This window comes from Schistocerca gregaria, chromosome 6, assembly GCF_023897955.1.
Source record: "Schistocerca gregaria isolate iqSchGreg1 chromosome 6, iqSchGreg1.2, whole genome shotgun sequence".
NCBI lineage: Eukaryota > Metazoa > Arthropoda > Insecta > Orthoptera > Acrididae > Schistocerca > Schistocerca gregaria.
The window spans coordinates 274,408,012-274,432,820 of NC_064925.1; the positions used below are offsets into that span (position 1 = coordinate 274,408,012).

Consider the following 24,809-nt stretch of genomic DNA (forward strand, 5'->3'; position numbering starts at 1 on the left):
TTTGGGACTGGATGAAGCGTCGTCTCACGCGGTCTGCACGTCCAGCACGAACGCTGGTCCAAATGAGGCGCCAGGTGGAAATGGCAGGGCAAGCCGTTCCACAGGACTACATCCAGCATCTCTACGATCGTCTCCATGGGAGAATAGCAGCCTGCATTGCTGCGAAAGGTGGATACACGCTGTACTAGTGCCGACATTGTGCATGCTCTGTTGCCTGTGTGTATGTGCCTGTGGTTCTGTCAGTGTGATCATGTGATGTATCTGACCCCAGGAATGTGTCTATAAAGTTTCCCCTTCCTGGGACAATGAATTCACGGTGTTCTTATTACAATTTCCAGGAGTGTATTTATGAAAACTTGAATGCTATATTTTGTAATGTTTTAAAATGTTTCTTTTTTTCACAGATTTACTGTCATTTCAAGAATCCTGAAACCACTCTAGATGAGCTGGATATGCTGGAATCCAGCTTTACAGTTGATATTGTTGCACTGGTTGCCATATTCTTTGTACTGAGGATTGCTGCTTATATCTTCTTGCGGTGGAAGCTCATATCACAGCGGTGAATGACTCTTAGTCCTTCACTCACATAAATTCCTACCAGTTTCTGGTGAGGGGTTCTTCGAAGCTCTCATTTATCATCACAAGAACTATTAGATTTAGATCCTCGTGCTGTGGTGGATTCTGCTGTTATAGATTTATAAACTGTTCTCATAGTGTTAATTATTCAAGTAGCATGTGATATTTCAAAGTGGTCAAGTGCTGATTAGGCTCAGAAATCAGAAAATCTGTGTGACAGTTTGGAGTTACAAATTGTAATTGCAATATCAACTGACTGAAGTAATGTTCTGAGGTTCTTTGTTAATCTTTCAATTATACATTCCTTTCCAATGTTTGTGCTCAATACAATTCCTTGTGAATTTTTTTTTTTTTAATTAATATACATCTGCTGTGGCTAAAATTCAGTGTGTAAAAATTTATCATACTGCAGTAATAGAGACGTAACAGAAGTTAATAATTTATGCCAAATTCCTGTAAATATTCTTTCCTGTTTTCATTTTTATGACAAAATATTTTGATTTTGTTTCAATACTGACTGCAGCTTTAGTGAAAGATGAAAATATTACACATTCTCTAATGTTAATGACTTTGGGGTCTTATAAATATGATGTGTTAGATCGAGAAAAACACATTCATACCTGTCTTTTATCTCAAGTGCCTTACAATGTCTTGTGGAAGAATACTCAAGGGAAATTTTTAAACAGAAATGAACCAGGTGAAAACATTTGTTAATTTTATATTTGTTTAATAAATAAAGAATAACTATTTATGTAATTTGTTTGAAATGAGTGCTTTGTCATGTTGCCATTATAGAATAAAAGTGTGCAGTGTTGTGTGCGTGTGTGTGTGCGTGTGCGTGTGTGTGTAAACAAATAACAGCAGTTGGTTTCATGCAGGATATCCATAGCCTTCAGGAATTAAACTAGTTCAACACCAGCTCCCTATCAATATGTTACTCTTTCCAAAACAGCTTGTGTTTTAATAGCCTCCTTTTTTTTTCTCACCCATTTTATGCCTATCTTTGTTCCATATTTCCTTTCCTGTTCATGCAATCTTGGATTGTCCTGAATTGGTGGAGCCCCCGCCTTTGATACCTCAGTTGACCAATTGCATATCTGCCAATTATCAAATAATCTGTAGTCTGACACTTCAGAAAACTTTGTCTATTTTTCTTGCTTCTTTCTTCTTTCTTCTCAACAGTCTGTATGAATACTGTTCAAGGACTCAAAGTAACACAACTCTGATTCTCACAGTACAGTAGTAACAAAGTTTGTTATTTAGATGCAAAACACATGAGACATAGTGCATAACAAATTTTTAAAAGAAGTGTCACTTTTTTTCTTGTGTGTACACTGATAGCACAGTATAGCAAATGGACAGTGCGGTAGATACGAACTGAAATATTAGCACTTTTTATGAACATAAGACAAACAAAGCAAATAATTTTACAACTTCTACAAACCAAAGGGTTTGGTGGTTGGATTCCCAAATGGTGTAATGATTTTGTTCATGTGTTTAGCAATAACATGTCATGTTCAAAAAATCCATCATGAAGGAGATCCTCCAGGTACATGGAAAGAGTAAAATTAAACACCAATTGGCAGAAGCAACTGCTGCAGGTTATTTCTGAAAATTATGTTGACAACCAATTACAATTAGTAATGATTTATTCACACTATTAATTAGAGAACTTATTGTTAGATTATAAAACTACCTGACAGATTATAACTGTTGTGTGGGGTCACAGTCTTGATGGCGTTGAGCACTATGCGTCTTAACTTCTGAGGTCATCAGTCTCCTAGAACTTAGAACTAATTAAACCTAACTAACCTAAGGACATCACACTCATCCATGCCTGAGGCAGGATTCGAACCTGCGACTGTAGTGGTCGCTCGGCTCCAGACTGTAGCGCCTAGAACCGCACGGCCACTCCAGCCGGCCACAGGCTTGAACCTGGAAACTTGCCTTTCATGGACAATGATTTTATTGACTGAGTGATTCCAGATGTGATCCATGACTCACACCCACATTTGTGTCTGCAAGTATTTATCTCCTTTTCTAAATTCACAGAAGCTGCCCTACATACCTTGCTGGACCAACAGTAGTGGAAGAAAGTGTACCAAGGACAAATTGCTTGCACACAGATACTTTTTTTTAATAATGCATTATAAATGAGGTTGTTATGTACACCCATTGAAAAGAAGTTGTAGGATTCTCAAAAATACGAACTCACCTGCTTTTTTTCCCCCCCCTTCTTGTATTTTATACTAAGCATTTATGTAACTTGCACAGAACACTTTAAGCTGTTAACATTAACGTTCATAGTGGTGTTCTTACTTTATTTCTGAATATCTGGAGATTTCAGATTTGTTACCTGATGTCTGCTGGCAATCAGTTAGTCTGTTGCAGCAGAACATGAAACTCCATTCTCAACCTTTGATAGAGATGAAAACTCTCCAAGGAAATAATTTTTATTTCTGCTATTGTGTTTGTAAATTACACAGACCATCACAAGTTCACTCTCATTATTCACCACAAATATCATTAGGGAGAAAATGTATTGGCGTGTGAGTGCAAAAATTTTGAGGTCCCCGAAAAGGCTTCTGGAAGACAGTTATTAACTTTGCATACTATTTGTATGTCAACAAAATGAGAGAGATTTTTAAGTGCAAACCAGGCAAAACTGATCTTGTCATCCATATAATGGTGTCACCTCAGTTTGTGTAATCATCTACACGTCTTGTAATTTCACGCAAAGCATTCTGTTTAATATGTGCATATTATATAGTATGTCTTTTGAAGACAAAGTGTTTACTGTGAATCAGAGCACAGACAGAAGGTTGAAAATGTTGCAGATAGCATGATTCCATAACTCTTGCATGGTATTGAGGCACCTCCTCTGTGATCGCCAGTGTGTGTGTGTGTGTGTGTGTGTGTGGGGCGGGGGGGGGGGGGGGGGGGTAGGTAGGTAATTGGTGAGACAAAGTACAGGAGATATATTTCTGGACAAGGTGTGGTTAATTTCTGTCTGTGAAGGTCTCAGTGAGACACTCATCATATATGGAGGAGGGCTGCCTATCACTGCAGATTCAACAACTAAGGGTGACTAGACTCTATGAAAGGGGCTTCTTCGTGTGGAATGGGTGGCAGCTGTAAAAGTAGAGGTATTGCTGGGGTTGGTAAGCTTGATGTGGGTGGATGTACTGATGCTGATGGTGCTGGTCTACAAGAGCAGAAAGTATCTCTGTGAGCGTGCAGTATCCAGCCACAATGAGTATCTTGGGTGGTTGGATTCAAGGAATTCAGGTAGCATGTGGAAAGTAGGAGTCCAAGGAGTGGTGGGGTAATGAGGGAGGTGGAGACAAGTAAGAGATTCTTGGATGGATCTAGGGATTTGAGATTATACTGGATTTTTGTAAAGGGGTCACAGTAGCAGGGCTTATAGGTGTATGCATCTAATGGTTGGTGGAGCTCCTCAACCATCTAATCCACGTGGTTAATAACTGCAGTGGTGGAACATTTATCAGCTGTAGTATTCAAAGGTCGTGATCAGTTTTTAGGTGGCAGATTGTGGTTGTTTCTGCAAATATGTGGTTGATTTCCATGTTACAGGATGTGGGAAATGATGGTGAAGGAAGTCCTGTAAAGTTATTAGGCAATGATTGGGGTGGATCACACTTAGATGGAGGGGTAAAGTAAGGCAGGCTTCAGTAGTGGTTTTGGGTTGAGTCAGATCATATGGTTGATGGCAAAAAGTGTTTCCACTATAAGGACCAGTGGAGGACAGCATGACCACATTTGGAAGTGGGGCAAAAGGTGCCTTTGGAAAGGACTGATTCTTCTGTGAGACTGAGGCTCTTGGAGGAGAAGTTTATAACTGTGGTGTAGGCCTGTTTAAGCTCTGGGTTATACAGGGGGTGGCAGGAAGGAGTTTGTAATGGTGTGGCAGATGTAGTAGTTCTGCAAGGATGGGTTTGGAGACTATGAGGGTATCTGGAGTGGGGGAGGGACTTGATAGAGGTTCTTATAGAGGTGATGGATAGTGGTAGTCTAAAGTGGGAGTATGAGGCAAGTATATTGGACACTGCATAAACAATACACCACATGTATCCACAGGACATGTGGCCTGTAATTGAAAAAGGTTCATGATGTTCACTCCACTGGTAAAAGATTTTGGACTAGCCCCCAGTCATATCTCCACGACAGGACTGCCAAGTGGGAGGTGACCACGAGAAAAAAATTGAACAACCAACAAAAGGCTAACATTATATGATTTGTGGTATGGACTATTAGAAGTTTGAAGTGGTAGGGAAACTAGAAAATATGGAAAGGGAAATGCTAAGGGTTAATCTACGTATAGTGCGGGTCAGTGAAGTGAAATGGAAAGAAGACAAGAATTTCTGCTAGATGAGTATAGGGTAATTACAGTATCAAAACTGTACAATGGGAGTATGATTCATTATAGACAGGAAGGGAGGACAGAGAGTGAATTACTGTGAACAGTTCAGTGACAGGGTTGTTCTCATCAGAATCGACAGCAAACCAAAACCAACAATGGTAATTCAGTATAAATGGAAACACTGAAAGCCGAAGATGAGGAGACAGAGAACGTATCAGGAGGATATTAAACAGGTAATTCAATATGTAAAGGGATGTGAAAATCTAATAGTCATGGGGGACTGGAACGCGGTTCTAGGGGAAGGAGTAGAAAGAGGGGTTACAGGAAAATATGGGCTTGATACTGGGAATGAAAGATGAGAAAGGCTAATTGAGTTCTACAACAAACTTCAGCTAGTAATAGTGAATATTCTGCTCAAGAATCACATGATGAAGAGATGCTTGGAAAAGGCCAGGGGGTAAGGGAAGATTCCAATTACATTACATCACTGGCAGGCAGAGATTATGAAATCAGATACTGCATTGTACGGTGTACCCAAGTGCAGATACAAACTCAGATCACAATGTAGTAGTGATGAAGAGTAGGCTGAAGTTTAAGAGACTAGTAAGGAAGATTCATAGCACAAAGGAAAGGGATACGAAGGCACTAAGGAATGAAGAGATATGCTTTAATGAATAGCTCAGTGGGCAGTTCAGTTGAAAGGGAATGGACATCTCTAAAAAGGGCAAGTTGGAAAGAAGAAAATAGATACAGAAAAGGTAACTGCAAAGAAGCCATGGGTAACAGAGGAAATACTTCAGTTGAACGACGAAAGTAGGAAGTAGAAAAATGATCAGGGAAATCAGGAATACAGAAATACACATCATTTAGGAATGAAATAAATAGGAAGTAGGAAAATGTGAAGAAATGGAAAAAGAAATGATTGTGGAAAAGTTTGACTCAGCACCTAGAAAAATCACAACAATCTTTAGTGAAATTAAAAGCAAGGATGGTAACATTAAGAGTTCAATGTAAATTCAAATGTTAACTGCACTGGAGAGAGTGAATAGATGGATAGAGTACATTGAAGGCTTTTATGAGGGGGAAGACTTGCTTGATGATGAGACAGAAGAAGAAACAGGAGTCGATGTAGAACAGATAGGGGCTCCAGTATCAGAATCATAATTTAAAAGAGCTCGGGAAGATTTAAAATCAAACAAGGCAGAAGGATAAATAACATTCCATCAGCATTTCTAAAATCATTGGGTGGAAGTGGCAACAAAATGACTATAACATTAGTGTGTGCAATGTATACCATCTGACTTTCAGAAAAACATCACCCACACAATACATGATACTGGAAGAGCCAGAAAGTGTGAATTATCACACAGTCAGAATAAGAGCTCCTGCATCCAAGCTGCTGACAAGGATAATATACAGAAGAACAGAAAAGAAAACTGAGCATGTTTTATTTGACAATCAGTTTGGTTAGGAAAGGTAAAGCCGCAAGAGGGGCAATTCTGACACTGTGGTTAATAAAAGAAGCAAGGCTAAAGAAAAACCAAAACAGGTTGATAGGATTTGTTGACTTGGAAAAATCATTCAACAATATCAAATGGTGCAAGGTGTTCAAAATTCTGAGAAAATTGGGGTAGAAAAAAGGCAATTGTTGGATACATGAATAAGTAGTTATCAGTTGTCTCAGCTTTTCTATCAAATGAAAGCTTCACATCCATTTCATCAAATCTTATAAGAGAAAACTGACACATTAAAACTTCAGAATTAAATTTTCACCACAGAAAAGCTGATTCATCGCTGAATCACAAGAAAATAAGTACAGTTGAAGTATGCCATACTTGAAAACATCATTATAGAATAAGCAGAAAACATTACTGGCTTTGAGAAAAGTAGACAAGAGTGTTTAATGCAAGCAGGGAATTTAATCATCAGCAATGCCAAAAGATAACTCTACCTATCTCTAGATCAGGATCCAGTGCTTGGAAAAAATATTTTCAAGCCAACAGCTGAAAAACAGATGTCACACTAAGATAAGGGAGCTCCAAAACAAACCAATGACAATAACAAGCCAGAAAATACAGTTGTTACCTGATTCCAGAGACCAACAAATTATTATGCAGGAACAAAGGAAATTAATGGACCCATCTATTGAACAGACAAAGATATTTCACTGTTCTCACTAACAACCAAGCCATTTTCAGGCACTGGAAAGAAAACTTTAACTCATTAACCAGTGGTATTAATCGACCACAATATTGTTACACCTAGGAGTGAGGACACTCCACTGGGCTTGTTGTGAGCCAGAGTGTAATGAGGGTTGATAGTATATGCATAATTGACCTCAAAGCATTGACAGTGTGACACATTTTTCTTAGACACCACTGTACTTGTTTACTGTAACATCACCAGGTGTTTCTGATAACGGCCAAGTCTAATAATATTGTGGTTGAGTAGTACCTCCTTTGAAGCAGAAGATTTATGTTTACATGTACCACAACACCCTTTCTTCTTTCATGACTCTTAAACCACCTGTTTGCATGGTTACATTGTGGTCTGTGAAAATTTCTGCCACGCAACTTGATTATACCAACAGTAACAGAACAAACTGTCAGGTGCAGGAGTCACTATAAATGAGCCCCAAAAAACACTGAAATGATAAAAGGGTAACTAGACACTGTACATCCTTTTTAATGGAAAACTGTGAAGGAATCAAAGTTTCACACTGTATCATTAATACAGTCAGTAACTTAGAAACATCGTTCCATATAAAATGGCTGACTCACAAATTAGAGAGAGAAAAAAAACACCTTTGGTACAACTCCGAACCACTTCTGAAATTTTCCCGGCGTATTTGTTCTTCTAATAATTTCCGGGTATGCAGCCGGATCCCGTCGACATTCTGCCACGATATTTCGGCCCAGAGACGTCCGGCCATCATCAGGTGAGTACACAACTACTGAAGAGCCCAGGTGCAGTCGCGGTATTTATACCGATTCTCGCGCACGTGTTGACATGCGCGGCATAGCCGAGTTGTACGTGCTGCCCTCGGTGGTGAAAGTAAAAGATCATCTAGTCATTGAGTATCGAATGATGCTGTCTATTCCGCTGTGAATGTATAATTTTAATAACAGGATTCCAAGTTTTATCCAGTTGAAAGCCGTTGTCACGATTTATAAGATTATCGGCAAGACGTATTTCCACTGATTCCTTGATTACGGAATCCCAAAATCCGGAAACCGGAGCTAAAATTTTTGTTTCATTGTATTCCATTGAATGTCCCAATGAAATACAGTGCTCTGCTGCTGCCGATTTTGACGGTTGCCGCAGACGGGTGTATCTTTCATGTTCTGTACATCGTTCATGGACAGTTCTTGTCGTCTGGCCAATATATGCAGAGCCACATTCACAGGGAATTTTGTAGACGCCTGCTTTCTTCAGTTGTAAATCGTCTTTAACGGATCCAACCAGGGCCCGGTTCTTTGCTGGTGGACGGAAGATAACCTTGATTTTATTCTTCTTCAGTAATCGGCCTATTTTCGACGACACATTCCCGGTGTATGGAAGAAACGCAGTTGATTTAAAGTCGTCATCAGCGTCCTCAGTGCGCTGCTTCTTGTTATGACAGTTGCGCATGGCCTTTCTTATTTGGCGTGAAGTGTAGCCATTCTCTTTAAAAACCTTCTCCAAGTGTTCTAATTCTGCGTGGAGGTTTTCATCGTCCGATATTACATGCGCTCGATGTATTAAGGTACTGAGAACACCGGCTGTTTGTGCTGGGTGGTGGCAGCTTGACGCCTGGAGATACAGATCTGTGTGAGTCGGTTTCCTGTACACAGAATGTCCTAATGACCCATCATTTTTACGGCATACTAGCACGTCTAGAAATGGTAAAGTGCCATCTTTTTCAATCTCCATTGTGAATTTGATGTTCTCATGTAAAGAGTTTAAATGATGAAGGAATTTCTCCAGTTCCTGTCTGCCATGAGGCCATACAACAAAAGTATCATCTACGTACCGCCAGAAAACCGTAGGCTTTAAGACAGCAGACTCAAGTGCTTTCTCCTCAAAGTCCTCCATAAAGAGATTAGCTACCACAGGGGACAAAGGGCTCCCCATGGCGACGCCGTCTGTTTGTTCAAAGAATTCGTCATTGAATAGAAAGTATGTTGAGGAGAGTATATGTTCAAACAAGGCCGTCATTTCTGCACTGAACAAGTTACCAATAAGATGTAACGATTCCATTAAAGGCACTTTGGTAAATAGTGAGACCACATCAAAGCTGACTAATAAATCCGAGCTGCTAAGCTTAACTTCCTTCAAGCGACTGACAAAATCCTCGGAATTACGTATATGGTGGCAACACTTACCCACATACGGCTTTAGTAGTGAGGCCAGATATTTTGCTGTAGAATAGGTGGCAGCACCAATATTACTCACTATTAATCGTAGTGGGGCACCATCCTTGTGTATCTTGGGAAGACCGTAGAGTCTTGGTGGTACTGCATTGTGTGGTCTCAATCTCTTGATAATTTGTTCAGGTAGAGAACAGTCGTTCAAAAGGGTAGCAGTTTTCCTTGATATTCGGCTTGTTGGGTCCTTTTCAATTCTGCGGTACGTGGAATCATTTAGCTGACAATATATCTTCTTGTTGTAGGCTTCCCTTGTCAGAAGAACTGTGGCGTTACCCTTATCCGCAGGCAGTACGACTGTGCTAGTATCTTCTCTGAGGCTGCGGAGAGCAGCTCTTTCAGCTGGCGAGATGTTACTCCTTTGTGGCGCACATTGTTGAAATGCGGATAAGGGTAACGCCACAGTTCTTCTGACAAGGGAAGCCTACAACGAGAAGATATATTGTCAGCTAAATGATTCCACATACCGCAGAATTGAAAAGGACCCAACAAGCCGAATATCAAGGAAAACTGCTACCCTTTTGAACGACTGTTCTCTACCTGAACAAATTATCAAGAGATTGAGACCACACAATGCAGTACCACCAAGACTCTACGGTCTTCCCAAGATACACAAGGATGGTGCCCCACTACGATTAATAGTGAGTAATATTGGTGCTGCCACCTATTCTACAGCAAAATATCTGGCCTCACTACTAAAGCCGTATGTGGGTAAGTGTTGCCACCATATACGTAATTCCGAGGATTTTGTCAGTCGCTTGAAGGAAGTTAAGTTTAGCAGCTCGGATTTATTAGTCAGCTTTGATGTGGTCTCACTATTTACCAAAGTGCCTTTAATGAAATCGTTACATCTTATTGGTAACTTATTCAGTGCAGAAATGACGGCCTTGTTTGAACATATACTCTCCTCAACATACTTTCTATTCAATGACGAATTCTTTGAACAAACAGACGGCGTCGCCATGGGGAGCCCTTTGTCCCCTGTGGTAGCAAATCTCTTTATGGAGGACTTTGAGGAGAAAGCACTTGAGTCTGCTGTCTTAAAGCCTACGATTTTCTGGCGGTACGTAGATGATACTTTTGTTGTATGGCCTCATGGCAGACAGGAACTGGAGAAATTCCTTCATCATTTAAACTCTTTACATGAGAACATCAAATTCACGATGGAGATTGAAAAAGATGGCACTTTACCATTTCTAGACGTGCTAGTATGCCGTAAAAATGATGGGTCATTAGGACATTCTGTGTACAGGAAACCGACTCACACAGATCTGTATCTCCAGGCGTCAAGCTGCCACCACCCAGCACAAACAGCCGGTGTTCTCAGTACCTTAATACATCGAGCGCATGTAATATCGGACGATGAAAACCTCCACGCAGAATTAGAACACTTGGAGAAGGTTTTTAAAGAAAATGGCTACACTTCACACCAAATAAGAAAGGCCATGTGCAACTGTCATAACAAGAAGCAGCGCACTGAGGACGCTGATGACGACTTTAAATCAACTGCGTTTCTTCCATACACCGGGAATGTGTCGTCGAAAATAGGCCGATTACTGAAGAAGAATAAAATCAAGGTTATCTTCCGTCCACCAGCAAAGAACCGGGCCCTGGTTGGATCCGTTAAAGACGATTTACAACTGAAGAAAGCAGGCGTCTACAAAATTCCCTGTGAATGTGGCTCTGCATATATTGGCCAGACGACAAGAACTGTCCATGAACGATGTACAGAACATGAAAGATACACCCGTCTGCGGCAACCGTCAAAATCGGCAGTAGCAGAGCACTGTATTTCATTGGGACATTCAATGGAATACAATGGAACAAAAATTTTAGCTCCGGTTTCCGGATTTTGGGATTCCGTAATCAAGGAATCAGTGGAAATACGGCTTGCCGATAATCTTATAAATCATGACAACGGCTTTCAACTGGATAAAACTTGGAATCCTGTTATTAAAATTATACATTCACAGCGGAATAGACAGCATCATTCGATACTCAATGACTAGATGATCTTTTACTTTCACCACCGAGGGCAGCACGTACAACTCGGCTATGCCGCGCATGTCAACACGTGCGCGAGAATCGGTATAAATACCGCGACTGCACCTGGGCTCTTCAGTAGTTGTGTACTCACCTGATGATGGCCGGACGTCTCTGGGCCGAAATATCGTGGCAGAATGTCGACGGGATCTGGCTGCATACCCGGAAATTATTAGAAGAACTCCGAACCAAACAGTCAAAATAATAGGAAAATAAAATAATTCATAAGAATAAGAATATAGCAGGAGTGGAATCTGTCATATTTCTAGGACTAAACTACTCATTAAAACTAAAGTGCTCATTAAAAATGCAGCATCAGCAATGTTAGCAAATAAGAATATTTTACTTGTTTGCAAATATACACTTGATTAACTTTGTAGGTGATTTGAGACTTACAGAATGCAAAATTTTGCTTGCAGAGCAGCCATCTCAAGTAACAACAATGGCTGTAAGCTCATTGGGCATCCAGTTGAAATGAACTCTGATGACAGATACAGTTCTACATTTGCACCTACATCTCCATAGATACTCCGCAAGCCACTATATGGCGTGTGGTAGAGGGGATCCTGTACCACTACTTGTCATTTCCTTTCTTGTCCCAGTCACAAATAGAGTAAGGGAAAGATGACTGTCCATATGCCTCTGTATGAGCCCAACTTTCTTGTAACTTACCTTCACAGTCCTTACATGCAGGTATGTTGTTCCATGCTGTTTCAGCTCTATGGCAGGTTCAACAACCATTGAGGCTGGCAAATGGTGCTGTGTTTGTGGCTCAGCAACCTATGAGCAGATGTTTACAATGGGTGAGAGATCTGAAGAATGTGCTGGATGAGACAAAAGTCAAGCAGATAGTGCAACTAGGTATGCTAGGACAGCACGGGTAACATATGATCTTGCATTATTGTCTTGAAATATAGCATCATGACAAAATCACAGATAGGCTACAACCACTGGACTTGACACATCAGAAATGAAACAGCTGCAAATTACCAGCTACACAAATCAGAGGCACCCTATACCACCATGCTAGGTGCTGTGCCAATATGATGACAAATGTAGTCTGGATACATTAGTACTGATTGGAGCCTCCACACACAGATGCTAATCGACATGTTGTACATAAAACTTGGAGTGCCTGAAAAGATCAAGTGGTGCCACTCAACTGCCCAGTGTTGTTTGGCTGCACCACTGTTGGCACACATCTCTGTGCTGCGAAGTAAAGAGAGGATGCAACAAGTTTGCTGTGCTGTTTGTGGTGCTCCAGACATTATTGCATCCATACTGCACAGTCAAGTGAACAATAAGTGTGTTCTATTTGTCACTAGTTGTGTGGGACTGTTGAGATCATATACAGTATTGAGTAAGGGCTTCACATACCTATCAACATCATATTTGAATGACTGTTGTGCAGTCTTGAACATCCCAAGTCACAATATTACAGAACAATAAACCATAGTCTCACTAGGCCACAGCCATTCAATTGTTGAATTCCAACATGTACTGGTAGACAATTTCTTCTTTTTACATGAAGCACAACAAGATAATCTCACAAACAACATTCAAATGTGACTTCTGTATGACAAACCTATTGTGCAATTTTTCCCTATATTCATAACCTAGGGGTGTTACTCCTATCTATTTTGTGCAGATGTATTGAAATGCTAATCATTTATTAATGTAAGTATATGGCACACTTCATGCCAACTTAGCATTTGTTGCATGCTGCCCTCTGCATGTTTCATGGCTAGCAGTGTGTATAAGAATTTAACGTGAAATGTGTTTACTGAGTACCTCTCAGGTAAATTATGTAACTTTGTCTTTGCAATGCAAATGGAGACATGGAAAATTGTGTATCACACTTACTTAGAGTCAGTAATAAGGTATAATGAGTGTACTGAAGCACAAGAAACAGAACATTTTTGAGAATTATGTCATCCACTGCTTGAAATTGTGGAATTTTAACAATCGCCTGCCTACATAGGTATCTCATAATCATCATTATTCACGAAAAATCACAATTATACATTAAAAATGATCACAAATCATATTAATAAATTTTTATTATAGGAAAATAAATGACAATATTTAACTTTGAGAATTTACAATGGTTTGTCCGAAGCATTGGGCAAAAGAGAAAATAAGAAAATCTCTTCAGTAATCATAACTCCTAATACAAGTAAAACAATACAGCTCCTAAGTCACTGCTGTAGAGTGGCTAGTCTTCAACTGGGTTGTGGCCAGGCAGAGCAATGCTTATGTTCTTTTTGCCTAGAGGCCGCCGCTCTCTTGGTGTCATCCTAGAGATGGGTTGGTCAGGGTACTATTGGATGACGTCTTCTTCACAGCCCTCTCTGCTCTACCGTTCCTGACTGTCATTCCGGCGGCTGACTTTTACACCAGAACACATACAATACAACAGCTTACAACAATTTCAATGTGGCAATTCACTGAAATCATTATATGCTCTGGCTACCTAGTATATGAAATTGAAATTTTATGGGCTTCTCCTATATTTAACAATTATTTCATAGTCCTATTCCATTTTTCATTAACTGCCTACATATTTTGAAATAGCATGTTTTTAAGTAATGTGTGCCATAAACGAATAGAGAATAAAAGTGGTCATACCCAAAGAACACAGAAAATATCCTCTTTGATTAAATCAAAGTAAATGATGGCTATCATTTTAACTTCCAGAATCTCAGGATATCAGCTGCAACAATTTGCCACTAATTACTGCATTATTCTAGCTCTACTTGGCACTCATGCTGCTGCAGAAAGTGTGTTATCTATCACAAAAGCTTTATGTGCTGGTGAAACGAAAAGGTTTAGTGTGGTAACTGTTAAGAAAATAATTATAATAAAGGCTCATTTTCAGGATGATTAATGCACTTACTTTTATAAAAAAATTATGTTTGAAAATATCAGACACCTGAATGACATAGTGTCTTCTGCAAAGTATAACAAAAAACATTTTTCAGGAACTACCCATGATGACACTTCCAGGCCAATTGAGACTGACAAATAAATAGCTTATGTAAATAATAATCATTTTATAGCCTAGTTCAACATGTCATTACATTAAAGTGCTGTATTGTGTTTGCAAGTGACAACAATAAAACTATAAAGTATTTACTCAATTAGTAAAGCAAGGTATGAGAGTGTGCTGAAAAGTAATGCCTCCAAATTCTTTGTGTGTACTTTTCACCATATCCTCATATTCTGATGTTTCTTTATTGTAAGTTTTAACAAAAAGGTACGATCATCTATTCATCTATGTACTTGTAGTAAACCAAATAGTTTCACATAAATTTACTTTATAGCGTGATATTAATGAAAGTTCCCACAGAATGTCAATTCATTTCAACTCCTAATTTGGCTAATTGTATTTGAACCAGCAAACCGCATCATGCCAGCCAGCAGCTCTAATCAGTACTTCACACTGCATATAGCACAGCTCCAGACATTGCTTTCTTGCTGTGGAAACAGTGACCTGCTGTTTCAAAAGTACTCATTATAGCTAACTAAAGCAGTGGTTCTCTGTATGACAGTGCTGAAAGATGCTCATGACTGGGTGTGTTGTCACATGCTCTTAGCTATGATGAGCATCAAAGGTAGCACCACCTGTCAAAGCTTCACGGTCATCAAGCAGATCTTCAGTTTCCTTGTCATCATCCATGTCATCAATCTGCTACTCAGGACTTTAGTAGAACTTTAATGGAAGACATGGACCACGGCTCTGCACTTTAGACTTCTTGATGAAGGTCTATAATCTTTGACATCGATTGTGATGTTGACTGGCAATAAAGGATATATTATAATAGTTCCACTTTCCACACAGGAAAAAAATCCATCCCCTAGACTGTATCCCACTGGCTTTCTCATGGACATCTTGGAATAACATGCAAATCATCCTTCTTGCTTCTTTGATCCTAGTGATGAGATGTTTCACAGAGAATTCTGAGCAATATCTGCTTGAAATGGGACCAGTGTATCCATTGTCATTTTGGCTTTAGCCTCATAACTGTGTAGCAGAATGAATGGTGAGAAGTCAGCAACATCTTACTTCACTGTGTTATAATGTCACAATGCTTTATATTGCATCCCAATCTCTCTGTTAGACACTGTACATTGACAGCATACCTGTCAGCACTCTCTCTCTCTCTCTCTCTCTCTCTCTCTCTCTCTCTCTCTCTCTCTCTCTCACACACACACACACACACACACGCGACAGTATCTCCAGCAACTAAAGGGAGAATGCAACTGCTGTGTTGAATGAAAGCAGCAATCCAGAGTGGGATGGGGGGAAGGGGGAGGAGAATAGCAGGGTTTGGGTGGTTGGAAAGAAGTCAGCGCTGCATGGCACTGCCAAGCACAGTGTTGAGAGGCTGTGGGTGAGGGAGGGGTGAACTGGGAGTAGAAAAAGAGAGGAGTAGAGAAGGGGCAAAAACCAGTGGGTGCATTGGCAGAGAATGGCACACAAAGGGGGTGAGGGGAAGTGAATGGGAAGAGGTGATAGAACAGAATGGCTGAAAACTGTTGGGGGGGGGGACAGTAGGTTACCATAAGCTGAGGTCGGGATAATTTCAGGAGTGGAAAATGTGTTGTAGGAATAACTCCCATCTCCTCAGTTCAGAAAAGCTGGTGATAAAGGTGAGAAAGTACCATCTGCCATATACCTTTAGATGCTTGTGGAGTATGATGTCAATGTGGATCCAGATGGCCCAGGTTGTGAAGCAGCCATTGAAATCAAGCATTTTACATTCAGCTGCATGTTGTGCCACATGGTGGTCCCCTTTTCTCTCAGCCACAATTTGGCAGTGGACATTCATGCTAGTGGACAGCTGGTTGGTAGTCATACCAACGTAAAAAGCTGTGCGATGATTGCAGCATAGCTGGTATATGACAAGGCCGCTCTCAAAGGTAGCCTTGCCTCTGCTGGGGTAGGATAATCCTGCGACAGGACTGGAATAGAAAGTGCTGGATGGGTGGTTGGGTAGGTCTTGTACCTGGGTCTTCCATAAGAATATGATCCTTGTCAAGACATTGGGACCTGAAAAAATTGGCATTAGGTGGACTAGGATGTTGTGGAGGTTGGGTGGATGACAGGGCACCACTTTAGGAGGGCTGGGAAGGATCTTGGGTAGGATGTCCTTCATTTCAGGGCATGAAGACAAATAATCAAAGCTCTGATGAACAGGCACTCCTTTGTAGCTGGTTCGCGTGGGTGGTAGGATGATTCGGATTTTGTGGTAATATGATATGTGAAATCTCTTTGTGAACTAGGTCTGTCTCACAGGGACCTTCACAGACATCCCCTATCCTAGGCAGCTCTGCTGCAATCATTGCACAGTGTTTTTTTATTTTTTTATTAATTTTTATTTTTTTATATTGGTAGGACTAGCAATGCTTTGACACGTAGGTTGCATTCAGATTGGAGGTAGCAGTCAGGTGTGTTTGAGGTGTGCTCGTTTTTGTGAATATGTATGTTTTCTTTTCTGAAGAAGACTTTGGCTGAAAATTCAATGTGTAACAGTATTTTCATTGTGGCTGTCAGAAACTCAGTGTGTCATCTTAATTGTGAGTAACAATCTATCCTTTTCATAATGTTGATACACGGTGACAGTTATTGAACTATATGAAATAAAATCATTATAACTTCTGAAAGGTTTATGTTAGGACATTCAAACTGCTTGGTTGGCTGTGGGGTATGATGGGAATTAGTATGCGCATGCATGGTTTCGGTTAGTAACAAAGCCCACTTACATTTGGATGGGTTTGTCAATAAGCAAAATTGGTACATTTGAGGCACTGAGAATCCACATTTTGTGATCAATAAGTCTCTTCACCCTCAACGGGTGACTGTATGGTGTGCAATGTCCAGTCATGGAATAATCAGTGTGGTATTCCATGATAGCATGGTGACTACCGCATGGTACACGAAGGTTCTGGAAGGCAATTTCATCGCCATTATCCAAAGTAACTCTGATTTCAACAAGATGTGGTTCAGGCAAGATGGAGCTCGAACCCATCGAAGCAGGAGAGTGTTTGATGTCCTGGAGGAGCAGTTTGGGGACCGCAAACTGGCTCTGGGGTATCCAGAGGCCACTGGCAAGGGCTTTAATCAGCTGTCATATTCTCCGGATCTGAACACATTTGACTCCTTTTTATGCAACTATATTAAAGAAAAGGTGTACAGCAATAACCCCAAAACCATTGCTGAACTGAAAACAGCCATTCAGAAGGTCACTGACAGCATCAATGTTCCGACACTTCAGCGAGCCATGCAGAATTCCGCTATTTGTCTGTGCCACATTATTGCCAATGATGGCAGGTATATCGAACATGTCATAACCTAAATCTGAATATCTGTAGTGATGTTTACATGTTGAATAAAGTGTATGCATGCCGTAGTTTGTAACTAATTTGTAACTTTTTTCATATAGTTCAATGATTGTCACCCTGTATTCCAACCTGGACTCTCCATAGTTTGAACACCTACTTAAATAGTTTTGTAAGCCTGTTCATCTATAGGTAGTAGGCAGTGGTTACGTTGAAAAAAAAAAAAAAAAAAAAAAAAGTGAACTTACCTCTGAGACTAGTCTCAACTGCAAAACTTTTCCACAATCACAGATAATCCCAAAATGGTGTCTTCTGCAAGGATCTTTGCAATTTATGAAGCTTTAGAAATTAGAATAGTGCGTGACGTAGTCAGTGCAAGCTATTATCCAATCATTCTCATTTGTTAACTTCAGGAACTTCCCCTAGAGATCAATACCAATATGGGGGAATGACACTTTTGCAGGCAGAACTGGTTTTTTTACCCTGGGGACAATTGCTGTGCATTTTCATCACTGGTACACCTTACATTGACTCAACACAGTGTCTAACGTGTAGCCAGTGATACCTGCATCTGATTCTGTTTACAGTCTTCATGAGTCCCATGTGAACAGACATTAGAGGGTCATGGAAATACTTTGGGATAACTGGCAATAGGTAAGCTAAGATGATGAGCAACAGTTTACACACTGCTGGATCACAGTTCCTCTTATACATTCCATTTATTTACAGGATTCCTCCTTTGATCAGTTCCTCATACTTCAAGGCCTCTATGGTTTTCAGTAGTGCTAGATCTTCCCTCTGCATTTAATGTAGCAATGACTGAGATTTCTTCCATGCTCCTGTCAAAGAATTCCTTGAAAGACAATTGTTGTTCTTGTGTTTGCATCTGCTTTTGTGTATCTACGTGATTATGTACTACTTAAGTCTCAGCGCCCGTTTGTGCATTGATGCAATCCTCTGGGTTAGTCATCCAGGATATAGAATAGTGGTCCATCACAGTGGTGAACAGTTTGCCAAATAAATATGGCTGGAACTTGTTGGTGGCCCAAACAACTGCAAATCATTCTTTCTCAATTTTACAGTAGTTCATCTCAAACTTGGGGAGTTCTCTGGAAGCATAAGCTGTTACTTATTCAATACCTCCCTGAGTTTTCACTAGGATTGCACCTGTCACATAACCACTAGTGTTGGTGAGGTTTCTATCTCAGCATTATCATCATACAATACTAGAATTGGAGAAGATGTTAGCACATCTTTAAGGACAAGAGAAGATCTTTCTTGCACCTTGTTGTGCGAAAATTTGGCTGCATTTCTTGCAAGGGATAAGCCTGGGTACGAAGTCCTTTGTGAATTGCCACTATTACAAGCACATTCTGAGAAAACTTGTCACATCACAAATGTGGTGAGGAGTGGGAAAATCTGTGACTGCTCTTATTTTCTCTGGATCAGGACAGACTCAACTGCCATCACCCAGATGCCCCAAGATTTTGATTTCTTGGTTGATTAAGAGGGGGGGGGGGGGGGGGGGAGTTCAGGCAGAGGTCTACAGTCTGAATTCTCTTCAACTTGAATGTCAGGTGGCTTAGAAGTTCTTCAAGTGTTTTTGAAAACACTACAATCTCATCCAGTCAGGAAGACACATGGTCCATTTAAAGTATTGCAAAACTTTGTCCAACACATGTTCCAAGGTGCCATGAATGTTACATGGCCTAAATAGCACATCTTTGAACTCATACAAGCTGTAAAGTATAATGAAGGCACTCTTTTCTGATTAGCTTTGCTAACCTCAATTTGCAGTAGCCTGTCAGCACGTCCATAGCTGAAAAATACTTTGCTTCTTTTAAGCATTCTATGAGTGTCATCAATGTGCAACAATAAGTAGACATATTTTTCTGTGGTTTTGTTCCCATTGGTAGCTAATGTAGAAATGTCATGTGCCATCATTCTTCTTGATAAGGACTACAGGAGAGAACCAAGGACTCTCTGAAGATTCAATGATATCATCTTGCATCATGTTTTCCACTTTCTCCTGAATTATGTTATTCAATCAATGACACCCATATGAGAGCTAGTTAATTGATAGATGATCCCCAATGTAGATGTGGTGTGCTACTGTGGACCCCTTGGGCTGTTTCTTCTCCATTTCGGATTTGAAAGTATATGAAAATTGGCAGAGAATGGCTAACACTCACCGATGTTGTTCCTCAGTCAGTGCAGATCCTATTGGCAGTTTGATACTGGCTTCCTCCATGTGATGTCTGTAGTGGTAGCAAAGCATGAGTCCTCGTTGATGGCACTGATTGCTGATCATGGCCTGCTTATACTATTGAGGATGAATTGTAATTGCTCATGACAATTAGTGATCCAAAGTTCTTGACCAGCTGCAATGCTTATGATCATCATTGGTAAGTAGATTTCTTTTGTAGGCCTGAGTAGGTTTTTGCAGTTGACAAATAGTTTAGCTGAGCATCTAGACTGATGACTGCAACTTGAATTTCTGATAATGGTGGGATAACAATGTTTTCAATGGAAAACTACACAGAGCGATCTCTGTTAAGTATGCTTGTTGAAACAGCTTCATCATTACGAAGCTCTGATTTTGTATAATGTATGACTGCCTGTGGTGCACTCTATAAATCTCATCTGAGATCTATGACTTTCAAGAATTCCCACCTGTAACACTATGAATAGTGAATAGTGTTTTATTCGTCTCATAACATGCAATTTCTAATCATATGATTAGTGTACAGGAGACATGTCAAAAAAATGGATAATACAACTTAGTCCTAATTGGCACAAGGAATTTTAACATTAATATAAACTTTTATTTTTTTCCTCCCTTTTGTGGAGGACAGCTACATTTACACATGACTATATGATCCCATACTTGTCAAGCTTGTAGATGAGCACAGAGTCAAAAGCTTTTGTGAGATCACAAAAGATTCCTGCAACTTTATTATGGTTGTCTAATGATGTGCTGATCTTGTTGATAAACTTGTTAGTTGCATCAATAGTACTTTTGCCATACTGGAAACCAAATTGGTTTTCTGTAATAATATCATATTTCTCCATAAAATTTCGAATCTGCATAGCAGCAGCATTTTCAAAGATTTTTGAAGGGATTGGAAGGAGGGAGATTGGACAGTAATTCCCCACATCCTCTCTTGACCCTTTATTTGAGCAATGGTTTTACTTCTGCATACTTCAGCACCTCTGGGGAGCTTCCCTGTTCAAAGGATTGGTTTATTATTTTAGATAGTGGGTATCCTATTATTTTACACACAAATTTAAGGACTTTTGCTGGAATTCCTTCCCAGCCTGTAGAATTTTTGTTTTTTTAGTTTTAATATAATTTTTTCTACATCTATTGTTGAATCTGTTTTGAATTTTGTGAGGTGTTCAGAATTATGATTTAGTCCAAAGGGACGTAAATTGTTCTCATAATCTGCAACACTAACCTCTGCTTTCACTACATTAATGAAGAGAACTCATTGAAGCATTCTGAAATTTGAGCCGGATTTACAATGATCTCATCTTCAAGCTTAATTGTACTAATTCTATGTCTAGAGGCTTTGATACCTAATTTGTGTTTTACAACTGACCACACTGCCTTTGATTTGTTCTCAAGTTTTAAGATTAATTTATTACTTGTCATTTGCTTTGCTACTTAGACAATTTTCTTAAATGCACTTTTGTATCGTTTAACATATTCAATAAATGACTACATTCTTTCACAACAACAAATTAAGAAGACTGTGTTCTGTCACTGATAATTATTCTTGCAATACATGTTCCTGTCAGATGGATGGATTTCACATTTGTAATCTTCAGCACAGTTGCTCTCATATCATAGAAAATAGTTTTCCTTAGCTGCTGATGATAAGCATTCGGCATTACAGCCAAATAGCACCCGGACAGGTTGGTCATCAGTGATGACATAGATGAAGTACTCTGTCATCTTGGTAACTGCTGCCCATGGAGGACTTTCAACTGTGGTGGCCTCACCTCCATAAATGGTTGCCTTGCTTAATTTTTCTGAATTTGGCAGCTAGCTAAGTGGCTGGTACCTCTGTATGGTGACATGAAATGGCTATGGCATGTTTGGGTGTGACCTCATCCAACATATGTTGATGAGCTTTGTCCAAAGGTCGATTATAATCATCTGCAGTTGACTAGCATAAACAGGACTATTGTGATATTTGACATCTTACAGTGTAATAGTAACTGAACACTTATCTTCTTTCTCTGCAGGAGCACACGGCATGTACAGGGCATCAACACAGGAAAAATATACTGATGAACCAAAACATTATGACCACCTGCTTAACAGCTTGTTTCTGTGTCTTTGGAATGAAATCATCACTGGTTCACATATCGGGGATCCGGCAGTTTGTTGTTAGGTTTGTGGAATGTAAGTGACAGGCTGCTGATTTGCAGGCTTGCTGCCGAGACACCAACATGAGTTCACTACAGCTTTGCTAACCTCAATTTGCAGTAGCCTGTCCGCACGTCCATAGCTGAGAAGTACTTTGCTTCTTTCAAGCATTCTATGAGTGTCATCAATGTGCAGCAATGGGTAGACATATTTTTCTGTGATTTTGTTCCCATTGGTAGCCAATGTAGAAATGTCATGTGCCATCATTCTTCTTGACAAGGACCGCAGAAGAGAACCAAGGACTCTCTGAAGGTTCAATGATATCATCTTGCATCATCTTGTCCACTTTCTCCTAAATTGTGTCATTCAGTCAATGCTACCCACATGAGAGCTAGTTAATTGGTAGTGGGGAAGATATTTCTTATTTCAGGGCATGATGAAAGGCAGTTAAAATCCTTGTTGGGAATATGATTCAGTTGCACCTGGGTTGTACTCCATAGTGGCTAGTCAGTGAGTACATGGGGGTGGAAGATGACTAGGGTGACAAGGCACAAGTGATCTGTTTATGGCAAGGTGTGGAGGGTAATTTAGGTCTATGAAGGCCTCAGTGAGACACTTGGCATATTTGGATATGGACTGCCTGTCACTGCAGATGCAATGATCATGATTGGCAAGGTTGGTTGGTTGGTTGATTTGGTGGAGGGGACCAAACAGTGAGATCACTGGTCCCATTGTATTAGGAAAGAAAGTCAGCCATGCCATTTCAAAGGAACCATCCAGGCATTTGTCTGAAGCAATTTAGGAAAATCACAAAAAACCTAAATCAGGATGGCGGGGAACAGGTTTGAGCCACAGTCCTCCCAAATGTGAGTCCAGCGTGCTAACCACTGTGCCACCTCACTCGGTGAATGGCTAGGATGTGCAGAAGTTCTTGGTGTGGAATGGATGGCAGCTGTTGAAATGGAGGTATTGGTGGTTGGTAGGTTTGATGTGGATGGAGGTACTGATGGATTCATATGTGAGCTGGAGGCCTAAATTGAGGAAGGTGGTTATTGGGCCGAGGGGGATTGTGTGAAGCAAATGGGGGAGAAAACATTGAGGTCCTAGAGGTCATTGGTCCAGGTCATGAAGAAGTCATCAGTCAGTCTGAACCAGCTGAGGGGGTTTCGGTTTTTTGGTGACCAGGAAGGACACTTTAGATGGCACACAAGTAGGTTGGCATACAATGATGTCATGCTTATACCAATGGCTGTAGCCTGAATTTATTAGTGGGGATTCCCTGAAGGCACAACACTGCCTCAGAAAACTGTCCAAACTGTTCACTTCATACTCTCACTTTGGACTACCGCTATGTACTGTCACTACAACAGCCTCTATTACACCTCCTCTACATCCTCTAAGAGTTGCCAAACTCTGATTTGCAGACATACTACATCTACCACACCCTCACAGACTCCCTCCCACCACACTACAGAAACCAGACACTAAACATACCAGCAACATACTTGTACTTCAAAAGCCTTAGATACACAGAAGTATTAGCCTTTCCCAAATACCTTACATTTTGCTCCAGTTCCAAATTTAACCATGACAGGCTTGTTAAAAACCTATTTTCTTCTAGTCCCTAGCATCAGCCTAAATCCAATACCAATATTGATCCCTGTATTTCTCAATTTACTCATATTTACCTGTGATCGATTTCAACTCCCCCTGAAAACTTTCCAGAATTTCCTAACCTCAAACCTTGCCTCACCATCATGTCCCCAATCGCTTAACTTGGAAACCAACCTTTATGCCTGCAAAAACAACTGTGAGCTCCATTTAAATACTTACAATACTACCTACTGATAAAGGTTCTATCACTGTGGTTATGAATACAGGTATTAGATGGAAGAGGGGACTACACCAGCTATCAGACACACACACCTACAAACCCTGTCACAGTTACCACATTTCAGAAATTCTGAATAATCTCCAGTCCCTCGTTAAATCTATAGGTCCACCTCATAGCCTCTCCCAAATCTATCTAGCTTCTCAAGCTCACCATTCCTTGCCCCCTATCTTCCACATGATCCCTAAAATACATGAATGCAACCACCCAGGATGCCCATTGTGGATGCCTATTGTGTGCCCGCAGAGAGAATTTCTGCCTTTGTGGACAAACACATTCTCTATTACCTGTAACTTACTCTCCCACATAAAAGACAATAAGCATTTTCTATGCTGACTCACCACAGTTTCTGCTCCTTTTACTGCCAAGTGGCCTACTTGTCAGAGTTGATGCCACCTCCCACTACACTAACATAACTCACTGCTCATGGCCTTGCCATCAATGCACACATCTTTCCCAATTACCAACTGACTCCAAACCTCCAACCATCATCCTGGTGAGCATGGCCAACCATGCACTAACCCACAGTTACGTCTGCTGTCAAAGCTTCACCTAAAAATCAATCCACAGTACAGCCACAGGTACACATATGGAATCATCCTATACCAACCTATTTCATGGATCATCTAGAGGAATCCTTTCTGGCTACCCAGAAAACCAGACTCCTCACCTGGTTGAGATTCGGTGATGGCATCTTCATGGATGGATCAATAGGGACGACAACCTATCTCCATTCCTCCAGAAGCTCAACACTACCTCCCTATTACTTCACCTGGTCTTTCTCAGCCAAACGAG

At 40.4% G+C, this 24,809-nt stretch overlaps 1 protein-coding gene across 4 annotated transcripts in view; it reads left to right on the forward strand.

Moving 5' to 3' along the window:
• The window catches only part of LOC126279061 (ATP-binding cassette subfamily G member 4-like), a 305,163-nt gene extending 303,831 nt beyond the window's left edge, over positions 1 to 1,332 (forward strand). For all 4 annotated transcript variants that reach the window (XM_049979495.1, XM_049979494.1, XM_049979493.1 and 1 more), the window contains one exon: positions 405 to 1,332. In XM_049979495.1, coding sequence (XP_049835452.1) covers positions 405 to 563 — 159 coding nt within the window. In that variant the 3' untranslated portion in view covers positions 564 to 1,332. The remainder of the gene's footprint in view (positions 1 to 404) is intronic.
• Positions 1,333 to 24,809: the final 23,477 nt, after the last annotated feature.